The following is a 20,060-nucleotide window of genomic DNA, read 5'->3' on the forward strand; positions in this document are numbered from 1 at the left end:
CTTTGGAATGCACAATTTGGATGGATGCCAACTGGATGAGTAAATACAGGATAGATCACAGAGAAGTAAGGGAAAGAGGAAACTTGCTGATGGGACGACCCTCTTTTTCAGCTCTAGGACGTTGTGTGTGTGTATATGTATTGCTAGGGAAATATACTTGTGATGGCAAGGAAGAGTCGAACGGCAAACACAGTTGCGGAAGTTATTATCTCACATGGCACAGGGTCTTCCTCCACCGTGAGTGTGATGTAGTATATTGAGGATAAGAGGGTGGTTGGAATTTGACCTAGACACCCAGCGATTAGTGTTGAATCTTGGGATGGGCTCTATGTGTAGATGTTGTCTGTTGTGTTGAATGTCTAGATTGTCGATGTCTAGTGGATGTTGCAGGCAACTACTCAGGACCAGGAGGCATGCAGCACATGCACTACAGTTCGGCCAAAGTTTCTGTGCGCGCGACCAGATCTGGTTGGGTCTAGGCGAGGGGTTTGGCGGGGGTACTTTTGTGAAAACATTTTGTGGCTAGCTACTCACTCAACCCTATCCCCAGCACTGCCAATAGCCGGTACCCGTATGTTTTAGTTCGGCTAGTAGCGACCCGTCCATGCGCACAGAAGTTTTGGCCGAACTGTACAAGATGGGAGGTCCTGGGATGGGCTCTATGTGTAGATGTTGTCAGTTGTGTTGAATGTCTAGATTGTTGATGTCTAGTGGATGTTGCAGGCAACTACCCAGGACCAGGAGGCATGCAGCACATGCACTACAAGATGGGAGGTCCTGGGATGGGCTCTATGTGTAGATGTTGTCAGTTGTGTTGAATGTCTAGATTGTTGATGTCTAGTGGATGTTGCAGGCAACTACCCAGGACCAGGAGGCATGCAGCACATGCACTACAAGATGGGAGGCCCTGGGATGGGCTCTATGTGTAGATGTTGTCTGTTGTGTTGAATGTCTAGATTGTTGATGTCTAGTGGATGTTGCAGGCAACTACCCAGGACCAGGAGGCTTGCAGCACATGCACTACAAGATGGGAGGTCCTGGGATGGGCTCTATGTGTAGATGTTGTCAGTTGTGTTGAATGTCTAGATTGTTGATGTCTAGTGGATGTTGCAGGCAACTACCCAGGACCAGGAGGCATGCAGCATATGCACTACAAGATGGGAGGTCCTGGGATGGGCTCTATGTGTAGATGTTGTCAGTTGTGTTGAATGTCTAGATTGTTGATGTCTAGTGGATGTTGCAGGCAACTACCCAGGACCAGGAGGCATGCAGCACATGCACTACAAGATGGGAGGTCCTGGGATGGGCTCTATGTGTAGATGTTGTCAGTTGTGTTGAATGTCTAGATTGTTGATGTCTAGTGGATGTTGCAGGCAACTACCCAGGACCAGGAGGCATGCAGCACATGCACTACAAGATGGGAGGTCCTGGGATGGGCTCTATGTGTAGATGTTGTCTGTTGTGTTGAATGTCTAGATTGTTGATGTCTAGTGGATGTTGCAGGCAACTACCCAGGACCAGGAGGCTTGCAGCACATGCACTACAAGATGGGAGGTCCTGGGATGGGCTCTATGTGTAGATGTTGTCAGTTGTGTTGAATGTCTAGATTGTTGATGTCTAGTGGATGTTGCAGGCAACTACCCAGGACCAGGAGGCATGCAGCACATGCACTACAAGATGGGAGGTCCTGGGATGGGCTCTATGTGTAGATGTTGTCAGTTGTGTTGAATGTCTAGATTGTTGATGTCTAGTGGATGTTGCAGGCAACTACCCAGGATCAGGAGGCATGCAGCATATGCACTACAAGATGGGAGGTCCTGGGATGGGCTCTATGTGTAGATGTTGTCTGTTGTGTTGAATGTCTAGATTGTTGATGTCTAGTGGATGTTGCAGGCAACTACCCAGGACCAGGAGGTATGCAGCACATGCACTACAAGATGGGAGGTCCTGGGATGGGCTCTATGTGTAGATGTTGTCAGTTGTGTTGAATGTCTAGATTGTTGATGTCTAGTGGATGTTGCAGGCAACTACCCAGGACCAGGAGGCATGCAGCACATGCACTACAAGATGGGAGGTCCTGGGATGGGCTCTATGTGTAGATGTTGTCAGTTGTGTTGAATGTCTAGATTGTTGATGTCTAGTGGATGTTGCAGGCAACTACCCAGGACCAGGAGGCATGCAGCACATGCACTACAAGATGGGAGGTCCTGGGATGGGCTCTATGTGTAGATGTTGTCAGTTGTGTTGATTGAATGTCTAGATTGTTGATGTCTAGTGGATGTTGCAGGCAACTACCCAGGACCAGGAGGCATGCAGCACATGCACTACAAGATGGGAGGTCCTGGGATGGGCTCCATGTGTAGATGTTGTCAGTTGTGTTGAATGTCTAGATTGTTGATGTCTAGTGGATGTTGCAGGCAACTACCCAGGACCAGGAGGCATGCAGCACATGCACTACAAGATGGGAGGTCCTGGGATGGGCTCTATGTGTAGATGTTGTCAGTTGTGTTGAATGTCTAGATTGTTGATGTCTAGTGGATGTTGCAGGCAACTACCCAGGACCAGGAGGCATGCAGCACATGCACTACAAGATGGGAGGTCCTGGGATGGGCTCTATGTGTAGATGTTGTCAGTTGTGTTGAATGTCTAGATTGTTGATGTCTAGTGGATGTTGCAGGCAACTACCCAGGACCAGGAGGCATGCAGCACATGCACTACAAGATGGGAGGTCCTGGGATGGGCTCTATGTGTAGATGTTGTCAGTTGTGTTGAATGTCTAGATTGTTGATGTCTAGTGGATGTTGCAGGCAACTACCCAGGACCAGGAGGCATGCAGCACATGCACTACAAGATGGGAGGTCCTGGGATGGGCTCTATGTGTAGATGTTGTCAGTTGTGTTGAATGTCTAGATTGTTGATGTCTAGTGGATGTTGCAGGCAACTACCCAGGACCAGGAGGCATGCAGCACATGCACTACAAGATGGGAGGTCCTGGGATGGGCTCTATGTGTAGATGTTGTCAGTTGTGTTGAATGTCTAGATTGTTGATGTCTAGTGGATGTTGCAGGCAACTACCCAGGACCAGGAGGCATGCAGCACATGCACTACAAGATGGGAGGTCCTGGGATGGGCTCTATGTGTAGATGTTGTCTGTTGTGTTGAATGTCTAGATTGTTGATGTCTAGTGGATGTTGCAGGCAACTACCCAGGACCAGGAGGCATGCAGCACATGCACTACAAGATGGGAGGTCCATGGATGGGCTCTATGTGTAGATGTTGTCAGTTGTGTTGAATGTCTAGATTGTTGATGTCTAGTGGATGTTGCAGGCAACTACCCAGGACCAGGAGGCATGCAGCACATGCACTACAAGATGGGAGGTCCTGGGATGGGCTCTATGTGTAGATGTTGTCAGTTGTGTTGAATGTCTAGATTGTTGATGTCTAGTGGATGTTGCAGGCAACTACCCAGGACCAGGAGGCATGCAGCACATGCACTACAAGATGGGAGGTCCTGGGATGGGCTCTATGTGTAGATGTTGTCAGTTGTGTTGAATGTCTAGATTGTTGATGTCTAGTGGATGTTGCAGGCAACTACCCAGGACCAGGAGGCATGCAGCACATGCACTACAAGATGGGAGGTCCTGGGATGGGCTCTATGTGTAGACGTTGTCAGTTGTGTTGAATGTCTAGATTGTTGATGTCTAGTGGATGTTGCAGGCAACTACCCAGGACCAGGAGGCATGCAGCACATGCACTACAAGATGGGAGGTCCTGGGATGGGAGGACAGCCCATGCCTCCCCACCCTCCCTCCTCCTACCAGCAGCATTACCCTCAGCAAGGTAGGCTTTTCCATTAAGTAACTATGGTAACTAAACTGGTAGTAGAAGATATCAAAAGAGTCTAAAGTACGTTTGTTGTTGTGATGGATAGTGGATTCAGTGATAAAGTAGTGAAAATTGTAAATAATTCAAACCAACTATGTAAAAGCCTTCTTAGTAGGTATTGGCATAGATAAAACATACTCCCTTAAAAAAATTTTCATCCTTATGGAGCAGCTTAAGCCAATTTTCTTGTTAGTTTTGTATGTCCAACTAGTAGAGGTTGTGTTTTGTTTATAATCTGTTTCTTTGTTATTTTTAAAACCTCATTTAAGCAAATAAAACAATATAATCATAAAAAAAAGGTCTTTTAGTTATATAACCAAAATAGTAAAGCATCATGAAAATAACCCTAAAATAATAGAGAAACAAAATTTTGTCTACAACAGCGATCACTGTGGGCGTACATGAACTAGACACAAAAAATAAGCTTCAAAATTAACAATGGGATGATGAGTCTACTTGTGTTGCTTAGTCTATGGTATTAGTTGGTCTGGCACTTTCTATAACCCATTATATGTTGAAAGAACTATAAACAAATTCTTAAAAACCTTTTTAAAGATATAATAGCAGTCAAAAGAGTTGGGAGCAATCATCAGAAACAGGAATGATAACCTAACTTTGGGCAGAGTCTGAAACTAAGCAAGTGGCAGAGTCTGAAGAGATAGGCAGACAATGGTAGCAATCAACTGACTTGGGAGCTGCAATAGTATTAGTTTTTAGCAGACTTTCAGTAATTTATAATTTTCAGTATTCCAGCATGGTCAAAACCTGGAACGAGATTAGAAATTGTCAACTGAAGTTTTATGGCAAACTTCAAGACAAATAAAATTGTGAAGGTCATTTTTCAATTTTATTGAATCCCTCAAGAGGTATGTGTCTGAGTTGTTTGCCTTGAATTGAATTTAAACTTCCACACTTCGAAACATATTCCTGAACATAGAAGTCCCACGGCATGTGCCTGGGACAGGTTAGTATCTAAATTTACCCTTTGAAGTTTCATAGCACTGCAGAGTTTTCTAATTATTGTTGTGATTCACAGGCAACTATGGTCCGAGGCCGCAGGGCTACCAAGGCTACGGCAGTCAGCCGCAGAGCAACAGTGCATTACCACCAGGGGCTCAGTACCCTCCGAGACCTCTGCCCAACCACACACCTCACTCTCAGTTCCCTGGCTACCAGGTATGTACAATCGCTTGGGTACTTACGACAATTAATGATCAGCTCTTTCTTAGAAACACTCTTACATTTTATAGCAATTAGTTAAGTTTCACACACACACTTTCAGGGTTCGTTCAAGCAGCATGCTTAATTACTTGAGATCATCTATGAAGGCGTAGGGCACTAAATCGTTCTATGTATTCCAGTGTAGGACACATCCAAAGGGTAGGCTTATCTAAAAGATCACAAGAGACAATCTGTAAATAACTTCTTGATCAGCATTGTACGTGTTATTAAATTTACGGAAAGTAAATAAAGATACGTCTTATAACACTTAAAAATGTCACTTAAAACACGTAAACTTTAAGTGTTATAAGACGTATCTTTATTTACTTTCCGACAATCTGTAAATAAATTTTTATTTAAAAAAATATTGAATAAGCCCTGATAGAGTGTGCTACTGTCTATGGTTCTTTTTATAAACATGTTTAACCTCTGGATCACATTTTTTGCAAAAAAAATTAAATACCTGTTGTACTGTCGATGATCTTTTTTTTTGTCTAGCGCCAAAGTTTGCACACCTTTTAACCGGACTACACTCGGCGGAAATGACATCTCTTTAACCGGACAATTTTTATCAGCACATTGGTTTAACCGGACTAGATCACCAGGAAGTGGGCGGTACTGAAACAACTGTTCTCATGGGAAAGATTCGAGACCAGCTATCACTTGTCTAAATACAATGCTCTCCTAAATTTAAGTCAAATACTGTATACAGTATGCATTTAAACGGTCCGTTTTAACAAGTTATTGGGGACGTCGGGTTAACCGGAAAACCCGTTATCTGGACTGGCCTAGTTCCCGAGGAGTCCGGATAAGAGGGAGTCTACTGTAGTTTACAATACGTTGTCCTATCGGTTTGACTTTTTTAAAGATAGCGTATTCAACAGAAATGAGTGGTTTATTATTGCTCTCTGATGATGGGCTAACAACTTTGTCAATTTTTGCTTACTTGGCTATAGTCCTCGCCACCCTAACTTGCTTCAAGTTAGCTTGGCGAGGACTATACAACGTTAACCTAGGAAGGGAAGGTGTAGTTCTATCTGTAGTCAAAGACTGTAACACATAATGAAATCGCTCGATTTTAAAATAAACGATTACTTGTATCTTCATCAAGATTCTGATGTAGTTTGTGCTTTGTAGGGTTGGGGAGCTGGGTCCCCTGGACCTGGAGGTATGAACCACCTGGGACCTGGTAAAGGAGGACCAACACAACCTAGCTCTGCCCCGCCTACCTCCGCCAACACTCCCCCCGCACCTCCGCCTGCCACCAACTCTCCTCGGTCACACACGCCTCCACATCCACACCAGGCCTACCTCAAGCAGCAACTACAGGTAACTTGGCCCACAGTACACTCGTATTTAATTTTTCACTTACAGTAGAACCCCGGTTAACTGAAATAAAGGGGGGAGAGCTGTTTCGGATAACCAATTTTTCAGTTGAACAATTTTTCGGTTGTCCTGTCATATGCTAAATTAATATTGCCTATGTATTACAACAGTGTTAAGGAAACATGAATTTAAAACAATGTCTATATAATACACTATATAATAGGTCTACTGTGTTTTATTGCAGGAACATACTTTAAACTAAACAACTTAAGTTACTAAAGCATTTTACATTACGTATTACTTATATTTTAGCCCTGTAATATTTTATGGAAGCCGTTTCGGTTATAGTCCTCGCCACCCTAAGTTGAGGCAGCCAAAGGCCGCACTAGATATACTCCGTGCGGCCTTGAGCTGCCTCAACTTAGGGTGGCGAGGACTATAACCGGGGTTCTACTGAATTACATTATTTAGCAATGGTGGCTTTAGGCCTAGATTTTAAAAATGTAGGTAAATGTAACAACAGCAAACATTTAGTTGATGATTTTTATGCAGGAGATAATTGCCAGGAATTAGTTTAAAATTAACTAATGAACCCCTTAGTAAAGTTAGTCATTCGGCCATATAAACAGCTTATCATGTATTTGTGGAACATAACCTATATGCAGTGACAGATTAAAACTTTCCTTGTTATTTTCTAAATAAAGTCACTAAACTTTACAATTATTAAGGATGTAGAATACGGTATTATAACCTTACCTGGATGGGAAAGAGTCCAAACAGCCACAAGATGGTAGTGTCAAGTTTAAAACATATTTAAAGTTTTTAACATGTGCATCATTTGAAAGCTATCCAGATGACACAAATTAACTTTAAATTTAAAATGTTTGAGTCTAATGTAAATCATGACATCTAACTTAGAGATAGCTATAACTATTTGTACTTATCGAAAACATTTGACCAAAGGTTAAGGTAGGTGACAGGTATCCTTATTACAGCAAAACGTATAATGCAATAAAATGATTACAGTATCTGAAGCAACACAGCATTCATATTCCACTTTTGTTAGTTGAGACCTGGCCCTTTTTTATTCCCAATTTGCAATATGTATGCGTTTTAACTATACAGGTAACCTCAATCATTCTTCTATGGGATTCATTTTATTACATTACCCAATGACAATTTTTTTCACAGCACAAAGCAGCTTATGGAAACGCAGGGAGCGGGATGCCGCCCAGTCCGGGTAGCTACCCTAACAACGCCGGGGGCCTGGGTATGGGGCCCCCTCACCACCACCCCATGGGCCCTCCTAGCATGGGGCCTCCCAACAGTCATATGAGTCAACATGACGGGCCCATGCCTCCACCTCCAGCCTCCACTCCCCCCACCACTGCGCCTTCGGATCTGCACGACAACGGCATCACCACCACTGCATCTGGTGAGAAAAGTTGCATGCATCCATTCAGAGTCTTTGGAGCCTAGGCAGGCTAACTCATACCCTAGATGGGTGGTATGGCTCGTAAGTTTGACGTAGGGTGAGTTATTTTTAGCGTCCCACCCCCTCAACTGACGCTACCCTCCTTTCAGCAATGCTCTCAGCAGTCATTTGCCTTGTTATGGCTGCCTTGGTTGGGTCGTAGTGTGTTTCTTTTGTCCTTGCTAGTCGGCTTCTTGGAACGCATACGTCAAACTTACGTGTCAATACCTTTTGTGTATAGTAAAAGGCTTGTGTATAGTAAAATGGCCGGCAGTAAGTCAAATTTACGTATTGATACCCTTGCCTTAGCGTCATACTCTTCAGCAGTTGTTTGAAATCAACGTTGCTCTTATGGCAGGCAAATAAAAAAAAAACCGTTAGCCTTCAAGGACTCCCTTACCAAACTACAAAACAAAATTTCTTATCTCAAAGGGACCTAGATATTTAAACCACAATCACTGGTACTGTATTTTAAACAATATTACGGGATGCTAAATAACTCTTTAAAAAATATGCTATAGTTTAAAACCAGTTGTCCTATCAGTTTGACGTGGTTAAAAAGTTGACTTGACAAAAATTAGTAATTATCATCCAGCTCAGTCTGTCGTCTTAATTTAACTTTGTTCATTTTTATTCTAAAATTGGGTACAATTTTACATGGAAATCTTATTTCTAGCTATATCCATACTCAAAGATATTAAGAATATCCATGCTTAACACTAATTAAGAATTATCAGTGTTTGGAGATTACTTACTGTTGTTGTCTTAATACACGCTGGACTTGTTTGGGACAAGTTCTGTATGGAAAAAAACCCACAATGCGAAGGTTATAAGTAATGCCACTGTCACAGAATAATAAATTGCAAGACACATTGTAACTGAATATAATATTTTATATTTTAGTCTAATACCTACCAAATAGTATTTAAATTAATAGTTTTATTTTTGTGAGCCGTGTAAAGCTGTGCAAACTTTTAAAATGTCTTCTAAATAATTACATCGTAGATGTAGGCTAAATAAAAAACGCAGAAAACTAAACTATGTTTTTAAACGAGATTTACTTACTTGATTACCGACAAGTATTTTTTTTTCTTCTAAATTTCCCATATTGCCACAGTAGGTGTACGTGGTGTTCTGTGTTGGCAGAATGATAGTGGGAGGTTGATATAGCGGCTGTTGGTTTATATGACTCTAGATAATGGCAACTATTGAGAGAGAGGTTGTATTCTCTATCTATATAGGGTTGTTTGATTTTGATTCTCCTACAGTTTATAACCACTCTGAGGCAGTTGGCCTGAGTGAATGGTTCCAAAAGTTCTGGTGAATTTAAAGTTTTTATTGAAAATTATTTTTATTCAGGTTAGTTTTCGTGCATTTTTTGGGGGATTTTAATTGGTTTTAGTTACTATGAAATTATAATTTTTGTTAGTGACTTTTTCTGACAGTTTATGTTGGGAGTGTAATTGTTGGAGTGAAGTGGTGATGTTAGTTTTGAATTCAAATTGAGGGTTTTAATTATTATAAATATTTCAAAATATCATATTTATTTTAAAGATTTAGGTTTAAATAATTGTCAGTATTTTTTCCTCCCGTTTTGGAAAATATTTAAACTATGATCTATTGAAATGAATTAATTTTCAACCCTTAATGATAAATATTAATTTTTATTCATTTTTCAACTAAAACAAAAATATTCTGTTTTGCTTAATAAGACCCTATTTTTTTTTCTTGAATTTAATTTTTGTCAAATGATTTAAATGATTCTAAGTTATTTTCTGTGCATTAATTGTTATACCTTTATTGTCTTACATTATCCTACTGTTTTGTACATTTTCTTACTGTTAGACTAAGATGAATGAAGTATAATAGATTGTATCGTTGACATTGGATACTGAAATGGACGTAACATCTAAATAAACCAGCTGTAGTCATTTTTTTTTTAATTAAACAAGTTATAGTCTATCATAGTGTGTGCTAAATGGAAGATTAATTTTCACTTTTAGTTCATATTATGACAGTTAATGGTCTATATAAAAAATACTCTATAATAATTATGGGCTCACAGTTTGACATGATTAAAGAGTGTGTACATACAAATATCATCAGCAGCCCACTATGTTCATAGTTTGATTTAGTTATTTGTTACACTATAACTCTAATATGCTTATCGAATGTCTACTTCACAGCAGTTGTACTAAAGCTTGTGAATGTTTGCAGGTACAGTTACGACTCTGGTGACTACAGGACCTGATGGTGCTCCTATAGACGAGGCGTCTCAACAATCTACCCTCTCCAACGCCAGTGCAGGTACACCATACATTCATTATTCTGCTCCGTTTATTTATGGGTCTGGTGGGTTTGAATAGGTGCCTTCATCATCTACCCTTTCATAGCTCATCTTCCTTCTTTGAACGTCACACACTTTTCTTTTTTCCCTCTTTTTTTTAATTTATCTAACATTTCCCTCTTTGTTTTCTTCCAGCTTCGTGAAGTCATTGTAAACTTGTTAATTTTGTACACAAGTCTGAGACTTGCTTAACCTGAAAAACTTATTTATTATTTGATTTTTTGTGTTTCACATTTTGATTTGTAATATTTTTACAGCGTCAGGTGAAGACCCGTCGTGCACCCCCAGCAAGGGTAGGAAGGACGGTCTGTACCACCCTGGCACACCCCAGAGCACGGTGCCTAGCCCCGGCGCGGCCAGCATCAACAGCATGCATGACGAGTACCCCCCAGACAGCAGCCCTACATGGCCCCGCACCCCCAACAGTCCGGTAGGTGCCCCGCCAAACATTCTGACACCACGGGATTGTACCCTTGTCCATACTGACAAGAGAGCTTCAACCGACAAAAGTTGAAAGAAAGTTCATACCACACTTAATGTGTGCAAATTAGGTGGACAAGTATTATACTAACCATTAAAGAATGTGGTTTTTGAATCAATTATAGTAAGAGCTGGGTAAAAATTAGTCACAGTTAAGATGGATGTGATACACAGCTTTTGTCGCCTTTGTATCTGCACCGTTCAGTGTAATTGAAAGATCTTTCAAAACTATTTGTTTTTCAATTTTCAAAGCTATGATTTATAGAACATTTTTCCAATCAATTGTATTGGTTTTATATTATTTAGTATTTGGATCAAAGTGGAATTTATTTTGAAAGATCTTTAATAAAATTAAATGTCTTCTCTTCAGTATCTGCTTTACACACCTTTACGTGTTCTTTTTCGGCGTTGTCCTAACGTTAAGGTGAATAATTCCATTGATATTTGAATTTTGATTTTTTAGCCAATAAATTATTTCTCTCCATTTTTAGTTGTTTGTATTTTTGGTCAGAGGACTAAGGTTTATTCCTAGACTACAGTTATGTAATTTGTCTGGTCCTTACTTCCAATAGATCAACTTTATGGATCATCAAATTTAATTTACATTGTTTAGTTTATCTAGAGGTCTTTTTGTAGTTTACTATTTGTCAACTTTTGCTAGTCATCTGGAGAAAGCATGAGAAAAGTATTAATTTCAAATCATACTTTTAAATATAAAAGATTTAGGCCTATTGAACATTGTCCCATTCAAACGTTACCAAAATGAAATGCATTTTAAATCAGTCTCCAGATTATATATTAGGATGATATGTCAACTTTATCATTTCAGTAGTGGGAAAAATATTGTGCTGGTTTAAACAAGGTTTTTATGTAGTGAGAATTTTTTCTACCGATTTCAATAAGTTGTTTTTCACGCATCCTAATAATAATAAATCGATGAATTGCCCAAAAGATATGCTCTAATTTTAAAACAAAGCTTTTATGGTGATAATTCTTCTCATGAATCCTAAAGAACAGATGAGGATGAATTTTTGTGATGTAGGATAAACACATGTCTTGTACATGGAGAATACACTATATGCTACGTTTCAATAAAAGAAGATTGGTCCAGTCTGCCTGCAAATAAAATGGCATTCCATTGTTACTAAACCATATGCCCATTTTACAGATTAATTTTCAATAATATGTTTTCTAGAGTGACTGTTTGAATTTTTCATGTATCTGAAGTCTGAGTCAAAATATGTTGAACTATTGCTCTAAGCTTATTTATAGTTCCAAGTGAATCCATGAAGCCCATAATAATGGTATTAGCTTTTATGGGCTTTTTAATATATAGTGCTGTATGGGCAAATAGTTTTAACACATTAACAACAATAGCACATCAATTAGTCATTTATAGTATTTGAGTCCGCCTTCCTCTTTAATCTTAAGTCAAATCTGTTTTAGAATAAAATATTGCCCTAGAGTTTCCATGACTTTTACTTCTTAATCAAAATTTTACACAGTGAATAATCAATCTCTAAACATATTACAGTAGACCCTAATTAATCTACAGTTAGATACAAACTTCGCTTGGTCTAGATATACTTTTGATAGTAGTTAACAAACTTTTCATAGCAATTCATGAAAGCTAGGAATAACATTGAAAATCAGCTTACGATTACTGTTTGTACATTTAAATTCAGATTACATTATTTAGGCTTTTTTAAGCAGGTTTACCTTAAGAAATGTAGGCATCCCACTTCGTTCACTACAGAACACAGAAGAAAACACAAAAAAAAATAAACACTGGATATTTTGAGGCCACTGGCCCCTTTCTCAACATGGAGAGTCACAGTAGATAGTACATTATAGATATCACATTAATATCTAATGTGACTCTCCATGTTCAGAAAGGGGCCAGTGGCCTCAAAATATCCAGTGTTTATTTTGTTTTGTGTTTTCTTCTGTGTTCTGTAGTGAACAAAGTGGGATGCTTACATTTCTTAAGGTAAGCCTGCTTATCCAATCCTTTCTCACACCTTTTCTCAGGCAATAAACCCTTTCTCTCCAAACCTTAAGTTTTTTTAACATAGTTTATTTATGGGTGTCCAAACAGCCTTTGAGATTGTTCTTAAAATGATTTTGTTTTTCCGAAAAACTTACACCCCCAAACTGTCTGGATTAATGAGGGTTTACTGTAGTCAATGTATACAAATTTTGCCACGATAAACATCCAAGCCAAGGTTATAAAGCTGTTTGTAACTCAAAGAACATTCGTTCAAACTAAAAACCTGAAGAATAAATTGAGTTCATTTTTCATCTACAAATAGTTTTTACTTTTTCCCACGACATTTGACAATTTTGTACCATTGTGTGAGGAAGGTGTACTGTAACCGTAACCACAGCTTGGCTAACCCGTAACCGTGAGGTGCCGTCGGTTACACCAGGTGATGCGAGTCTGTTCTTTTGCAGGTCTATAACAGTCATATGCCACAGGACTTATACAGGCCAAAGGTTAATATCATTTTGTCTCAGCCCCACTAATGTTTCCTCGCTTGGTGTCGGCATGAGTAGGCCTTCTGTCGCTTCGTAACTGGTTGCTTGGGCTAAGCGCATGTTTCTTTTTTTGGTTTTTCGTTACGCTGCTATATTTGTTTTAACGCTCTTCGTTGCTTATTTTTTAACATCAATGTTTTTAGGTTAATTCCAAGATTTATAAAATTAAGTTTTAGATTTATGGATTTTTTCTACGTAACAAATTATTTTCTTTTAATATTCTACGTTTATACAATGTTGAATGTTATTCAATGTCTTGTAGTTTTCAATAACTTTGCTTGCCAATTTTTAATAATTCTGTTTAATTTTACTCTCTCGAATGTTCGTTTATGTATTTGGTTTATTTAGGTTCAAAAGGTTATTTTCATTAACTTTATTTAGCTAACTGACAGATTTGAAGGGTAATCCTTCTACGAAGAATGATTTAAGTCTCAATCAGGTTTGTTCTGGTGAATTTGTGTGGTTAAAACTGTCTTGGATTGCTAAAACTTCTGTAATATATTAAACTGGAGGGTTTTTACTTTGAAACAGATCTTTTTTCTCATCAAGGTTTTCTTAAATATTTTTATATTGTAACATTCTGTCAAATAAAATTTGCTCTTTTGGTGGTGGGTTGGGACGAGTTTTAAGATGAAGCTAATAATCTTGATACACTTAAGTTACATGTGACAAGTAGCTTTATAATGTACTTACAAATAAGTTCATACGTCAGTCAAGTTCTTCACAATACTCAGTTTCACTACACAATAGTCGTAAAACATTTTTAACTTGTGATCTACAATCATAAAAATAATATTTTGACTATGGTTTTCGTAGATTTAAAATTTGATAAATCAATTTTAACGTGTCAGGCTTGTATAACTGTATACATTGGAACCTAATCAAGTGATGAAACCTTGTTGCAATTTCAGTTAAGAATTACTGGTTAGCCTATGTGAAAACTACTACCCCAATGGCTATGGACAAGTTATTTACAATTTAATAAAGTAAAGAGACTGGTTTGGAATCCAGTTTTTGATGTCTAATGTACATCACCCTCTATCAAGTTTCTTACATCAATGAGTTTCTTACTACCTGATTAATAGGATAAAGATAAAAAATTCTGTCATTAAAAAAAATTATTGGGTGAAATTATTAGTCTAGTCCTTAGCATTTGAGTGACATATTCCTTAGTATGATCCTTTTCATATTCACAAAAATTTGATTGATTTTGTAGTCTTAACTGTTAAAAAAGAAATTCACACTGGCGTCCAAAAACGTAATTTTTATATGGCTTCCCATCTAATTTCAGATTTCCATTCGGATTTTGGAGGTTTTATTGTAAATTCCTTTAGATTTTTTAATTTATTTATGTATCATTGTAAATTTTTTGGGGAAAAACAGACGTAAATAAACTAATATTTACACATACAATTTGGAAAAGTGCAGGTGGATATGGTGTAGCGGAAAACTTGATACATGACCTTGTTCCAGAAGCAGGACAGTCTGAGCAAGCTGTACGAGATGGACGATGCGCCGGACCGTCGTCACTGGCTGGACAAGCTGCTGCAGTTCATGGAGGAGCGGAAGACGCCGATCACCACCTGTCCAACAATCTCCAAGAACCCCCTCGATCTCTTTAGACTATACCTCTATGTCAAGGAGAGAGGGGGCTTCATGGAGGTATGCAAGGTGCAGTGTAGTTCCATGGTAGCTATTTTTTACCTTATTTTTCACCTAGGCGTTAAGTCCGTCTTCTTCGATGGGTTGTCTGTTTTTTTTCTCTACGCATGCGAGTCGATTCTTGTCCATCGCCTGTGGTTTTAGTGAGGGTGGTTTTTGTTTAGAAATTGGGTTGTTTTGTGGATTTGATATATAATGTATTTTACTGTACAGATGTACTTATCTTCAGCATTGAAATTAATGTTTTAATATTTATGGTTGTATTATTGGAAAGAGAAATATAACTAATTTAATCATTACAATGTTTTGAAGTAAAAAAGCATCTTCTATTAAAATGATTGTAATTTTCCTAAGTATGATCATTCTATAAGGATGTTTCTCAAGAATTTCAATACCAATGAGTTGAATGCAGGTTTCAGTAATTATTCTTTACCCAAAACTTCTCTAATTTGGGAAACGCTAACATCTTTGCATTGTAAAACTTGTGAAATGTTTGTATAAATTGATCCTTACTTAGTTAGATGACTTTTTTCTTCTGTAATACAATTTTTTTAGAATATTAAATTCCATAACATTTTTTAGTTCATGAAAGTGAAATAATTCATTTAGCTACATTACAGTAAATTGGAACTGTTTTTACGCTATTTACTAGTATTTTTGGCGTGGCAAGATGACTCAACTAACACTTTCCGTTTCCTAACAGCTGGTTGTGAGATCTATCTTCCCCCACCTATCCCCTCCCCACCTGCTTGCACTACCACCGAGGACTACCAGAACACTGCACTGTTTTTGTTATTTTTTGTAACATAGAAATAAGCTTTTGTGATTAACCTTACAAATAAATCATTTAGAATAGTCTGTCTTTTTATGAGTATTCACTGTTGTAAAAATAAAAATGCAATTTTTTTTTTGTGTAAAAGGAGTAGTTTAAATTTTATTTAAATTTTTCAATAATGAAAGGAATAAACTGTTTACTGGAATATTGAAATGTCAAAAGAATTGGTTTGCTAATGCAAGAAAAAATGGTTAACTTGAACAAATAAATATAGTGAAAAATAATTTAATCTATGCTTGTAGCAAAAATGCCCATTTTACTTTTGCAATCTACTGGTTACATTTATCTACTTTATTTTCCTGCCTTTAATTCGAACATAAGAATTTATTTTCTAAAAAAATGACAAATTCTGTAGTTGGTGTAGTTTGACTAGACAAGTCCAGTAAAGTACGACCAATCCGAACTGAACCTTTTCCTAACATCTTATTTAACTTTCCAAGCAGAATCAGCAAATCAAGATTTCAAGGTAAGGTTTTGTTTTTGCTTGTTTTGGTTTTTGTTTTTTCACAAGGTAAGTGGTATAACTATATTTGTTAGATGCTGTATTCGTGTACATATTCTCTTTTGTAGTATCTGTTCACTGTGTCCTTTTGATAGAATACAAATTAAAAACCTTTTGATTAAATTTTTTGTTTATAATTTTTGGTTGCTTAATATATATTATGTATATTACATTTTAATTTTTCCTTTGGTGCAGTCAACTTTTCATATATTGACCACCAACTACGATCTAAAATGATTGCCTTAAAAAAATTACTCCTTAAAAAAATAAACTTTAACCTTATACACTATTTCGTATTGTATAATCTTGCAACAGTGAACTAGAGAAGTAGGTAAATCTTTAGTTTGGTTGGTTTTAGCGACAGTCGCTCAGTATAGATTTTTAGAGAGGTGATATTTATATTTGATTGCCAAATACTAACCTACTTATAAGAGAAGAACAAACCGTAGAAGCAGCATGTGCAAGACTTGCTTCTCGTACAGTTTAACAATATTTTTACAATTTAAAGTAACTAACATGTGATTGATTTTCCCGTATGGGGATACAAACTTGGCATGTTATTGAAATTAACCCAAGTCAGACCATTTTTTGTTACGGAAAAATTGTTCTTCTTTGGGTTTGATTTTTGTTTCAACTTCTGTTGAAATTTGTACTGAAAACTATTTGTTTAAATAATCTTTTTGAAAAAAATTATGAAGTTCAAGTTACATGCAGAACATTAGAAAAAAAGTATTTTGGTTAAAAGTTTGTAAATTTATCAATAAGTCAAAAAAGTCACTATGAAATTTGAAAGTTTTACTTATCTTACAAATGCAGTTTTTGGCAAAGTTGTCTCGTTAATACTCTTATAAAATATTTGTTGAATTCTGCATGTAAATAGAAAACTCCAACGTGCATGATAGAAAACAAACTGGTGATGGTTTTATTGGATACTGATTCCCTTATTTTTGTAACTGCATGTTTGTCTCACCAAATACAAGTTTGTTCTTCTCTTCATACTTATAAAGAAACATTTTGGGACCAAATTTTTCTTTTTTAAGTGTTGTCATAACATACATTTAACATTATTAAACATGAATTGTTATTCATTTATTGTAATTAACACTGTTATACTGTACTATAATATAACCTGTACTATAACTTATAATAATTTAAATTAAATCATTTTTGTGGATTCACTTTATGGTAAACTCATAATGTTCCTCCTTTTCATTTTGTGCAAATTTGTAACATCATTTTTATCACAAACCATATAAGTAACATTTATTTAACAAGAACCCCTCAATATGTATTGAGTTATTTCTACTAATAAATGTTAAAGTAACAATATATATATACACAATATAAACAAAAAACAATATATTTTTTAAAACTAGGGGTGGTTAGGATTAGAATTTGGAATCTGAAACCCAAAAAATTGAGACATGACTCTAAAATAAAAAATGCAATGAGGAATCTGTTGTGAAAATAGATTATCACTATAATTTGATTAATTTATATTTTGGTCATTTAATCATGATCCTATGGTTTAATTGTAAATGTATAAATTCTACCCTCATAAAAAAATGTAAATTTTTATAAAAACTTGAGGGACTTTAACACGTTTATTCAGATTTTGTTTTATTTTCCGTCTGAACCCTTCCCGGACAAGCAACTGATACATCTATAATGATTGTAAAGTATATTGATGTTGCAAAATGGGAAGAGGAAATTTCCGTTAATTCTGTAGACTGGTCAGTGAGCTGGTTCTCGTTAGTATGGCACTACTTTCCTGTGATCTGCAGAAGCGCTGCGGTCTTAAACGTCGCATATCAAATGCTAAACATCTAATTTTGTATTTGGACGTCTTTCTTAAACTTAAATATTTTTCAAATTTAACATACAATGTTCTCTTTGAAGCTAAATATTGCTAAAAAAATATCACTGCCACTTTATTCTAGATTTATAACTTAATCTTATTTTGAAGACAGGTTTCTGTATCCTTAATATTTCTAGATATGAATATCCGTAGCTGATAAATCTGTGCTGATTATTCGGAGTGGAAATGGAAAATTAATCATGCACAGAGAAACAATTTGTTATGGAAAAACAAAGTGGAGTATGCATTTAAAATGGTATAGCCTGTACAAAAATACATGAAATGAAAATGAATAGTTTTGATTTTCAAATATTTGCTTGTCTGAGAGGGTTAAACTAACCTATGGGATTTAGGAGTCTGGCAAACTGGGTGTAACTATATTTGAAATACTAACATATCCAGCTGAGGAAATCTAAAATTTATATCTTTTCTTAGATTCGATGGATTTAACATTTGTCAAATCACAAGTTTCAATTCCTTATCACTTTTTCATCTAATAATGTTGTTGGGTGGAGCACAGTTTTGTGTGGTCGTGCTGCCGTAGTGGCGACACTGACAGTTGTTGTTTTGTGGTGGCAATCCTGAGAGGTAAGGCTGGCTGTCCATTGGAGAGGTCAGGTGGATATATCGCCAAACCTCTTTTCCGTTGCTGCCTTTTTATCTCTGTGTTGTTTTTTCTCTTTTTGGTGTTTTTAATGTTGCTATACATGAGAATTGGTCATGTTATGGAGGGGTTTTTGGTCAAAAGATTGGTTTGCTACTGAAAAATTAATCAATCATTTTTTTTCATATGGACAACACATTTTTGTTTTTAATAAAAAAACCTTTGAATTTACATTTTAAGCCATAAAGCAAAACGTTACTGTCCCATATTTTTTATCTTTGCTGCTCAGAACAGAATTAATTTTTGAAGTAGAATATTTATTGTATTGCTTGAGTGTAATAAATACAATTCAAACCAGGCTTAAATTGCAAATTAGTTTGAAATTAAAACAAAAGCTAACCACTTAAGAAAAATAATTTTCACAAAAACTTTCTTTTAAGCATTCATAAACCTTAGTACAAAAAGAAAATTATTGAATAGCTAAGAGGCAAGGCCATAGAACTGCTTTAAAGAAAAACCATTGAACTTCAGTAAAAGAAGTATAATATTTTTTTATTGCAATTTACTGTTACCATTTACCGTCTTTTTGAAATGATAACCTCCAATAACCCGTCCAATCTTCATGGAAATGTTTTAACTCCTATCTTTTAAAATCATTGTTTTTATGTGGCTTTTGGGTGTACTTCCATCTGTCCCTGTAACCAATGGGTAGTTAAGAATTTCTCAGAAGTTGTGTAAAAAGAAGATTCAAAATGAAAGTAAACGTTATATCTTTTAATCTTTGTAAAAAGTCTTAGCTAAAAATTTTGTGCCTTATATTTTTTTCAAATCGTCCAATTAAACATACATTTTTTGTATCATCCTATCACATTTCAAATTACAATAACAAAATCTTTACCAGGTTCCAAAATGTTTTAAAACATCTAACCTCTAATCATATTTAAGTGAACAAAATGTTTCAACTCAAGAGCATTGGCTTATGAACACTCCATTTTGCAGGTGACAAAAAACAAGATCTGGAAGGACATTGCAGGACTGTTGGGTATCGGAGCGTCGTCTAGCGCGGCGTACACTCTGCGTAAACATTACACCAAGAATCTGCTGCCGTACGAGTGCCACTTTGATCTAGGAGGCATTGATCCGCAGCCAATCATCAACCAGGTTGAGGCTACGTCGAAAAAGAAATCCACCAAGACTGCACCTGTACCTTCACCTGGTGAGATGAATCGACTTGTATTGTTGAAGTGTGATAACGCACAGATATATAAGGTATAGAGGAAATATGCTTATTGGACGACCGTGCGCTTTTAGCTATAGTATGTTGTGTC

The 20,060-nt window shown here is 36.8% G+C and overlaps 1 protein-coding gene across 4 annotated transcripts in view; it reads left to right on the forward strand.

Annotated features, from left to right (window-relative positions):
* The window catches only part of LOC128991539 (trithorax group protein osa-like), a 105,868-nt gene that overhangs the window by 71,137 nt on the left and 14,671 nt on the right, over positions 1-20,060 (forward strand). Inside the window, exons 7-15 of one of the 4 annotated variants that reach the window (XM_054414514.1) lie at positions 3,706-3,840; positions 4,922-5,061; positions 6,244-6,435; positions 7,624-7,867; positions 10,124-10,213; positions 10,511-10,683; positions 13,188-13,229; positions 14,745-14,942; positions 19,732-19,948. In XM_054414514.1, the coding sequence (XP_054270489.1) occupies positions 3,706-3,840; positions 4,922-5,061; positions 6,244-6,435; positions 7,624-7,867; positions 10,124-10,213; positions 10,511-10,683; positions 13,188-13,229; positions 14,745-14,942; positions 19,732-19,948 (1,431 nt within the window). Of the gene's footprint in view, positions 1-3,705; positions 3,841-4,921; positions 5,062-6,243; positions 6,436-7,623; positions 7,868-10,123; positions 10,214-10,510; positions 10,684-13,187; positions 13,230-14,744; positions 14,961-19,731; positions 19,949-20,060 lie in introns of all 4 variants that reach the window. The other 3 variants (XM_054414515.1, XM_054414513.1, XM_054414516.1) reach the window with 3 other exon arrangements.

Source organism: Macrosteles quadrilineatus, unplaced genomic scaffold, assembly GCF_028750875.1.
Source record: "Macrosteles quadrilineatus isolate MER2022 unplaced genomic scaffold, UCM_ALF_1.0 Scaffold_4__1_contigs__length_99947679, whole genome shotgun sequence".
Taxonomy (NCBI): Eukaryota; Metazoa; Arthropoda; class Insecta; order Hemiptera; family Cicadellidae; genus Macrosteles; species Macrosteles quadrilineatus.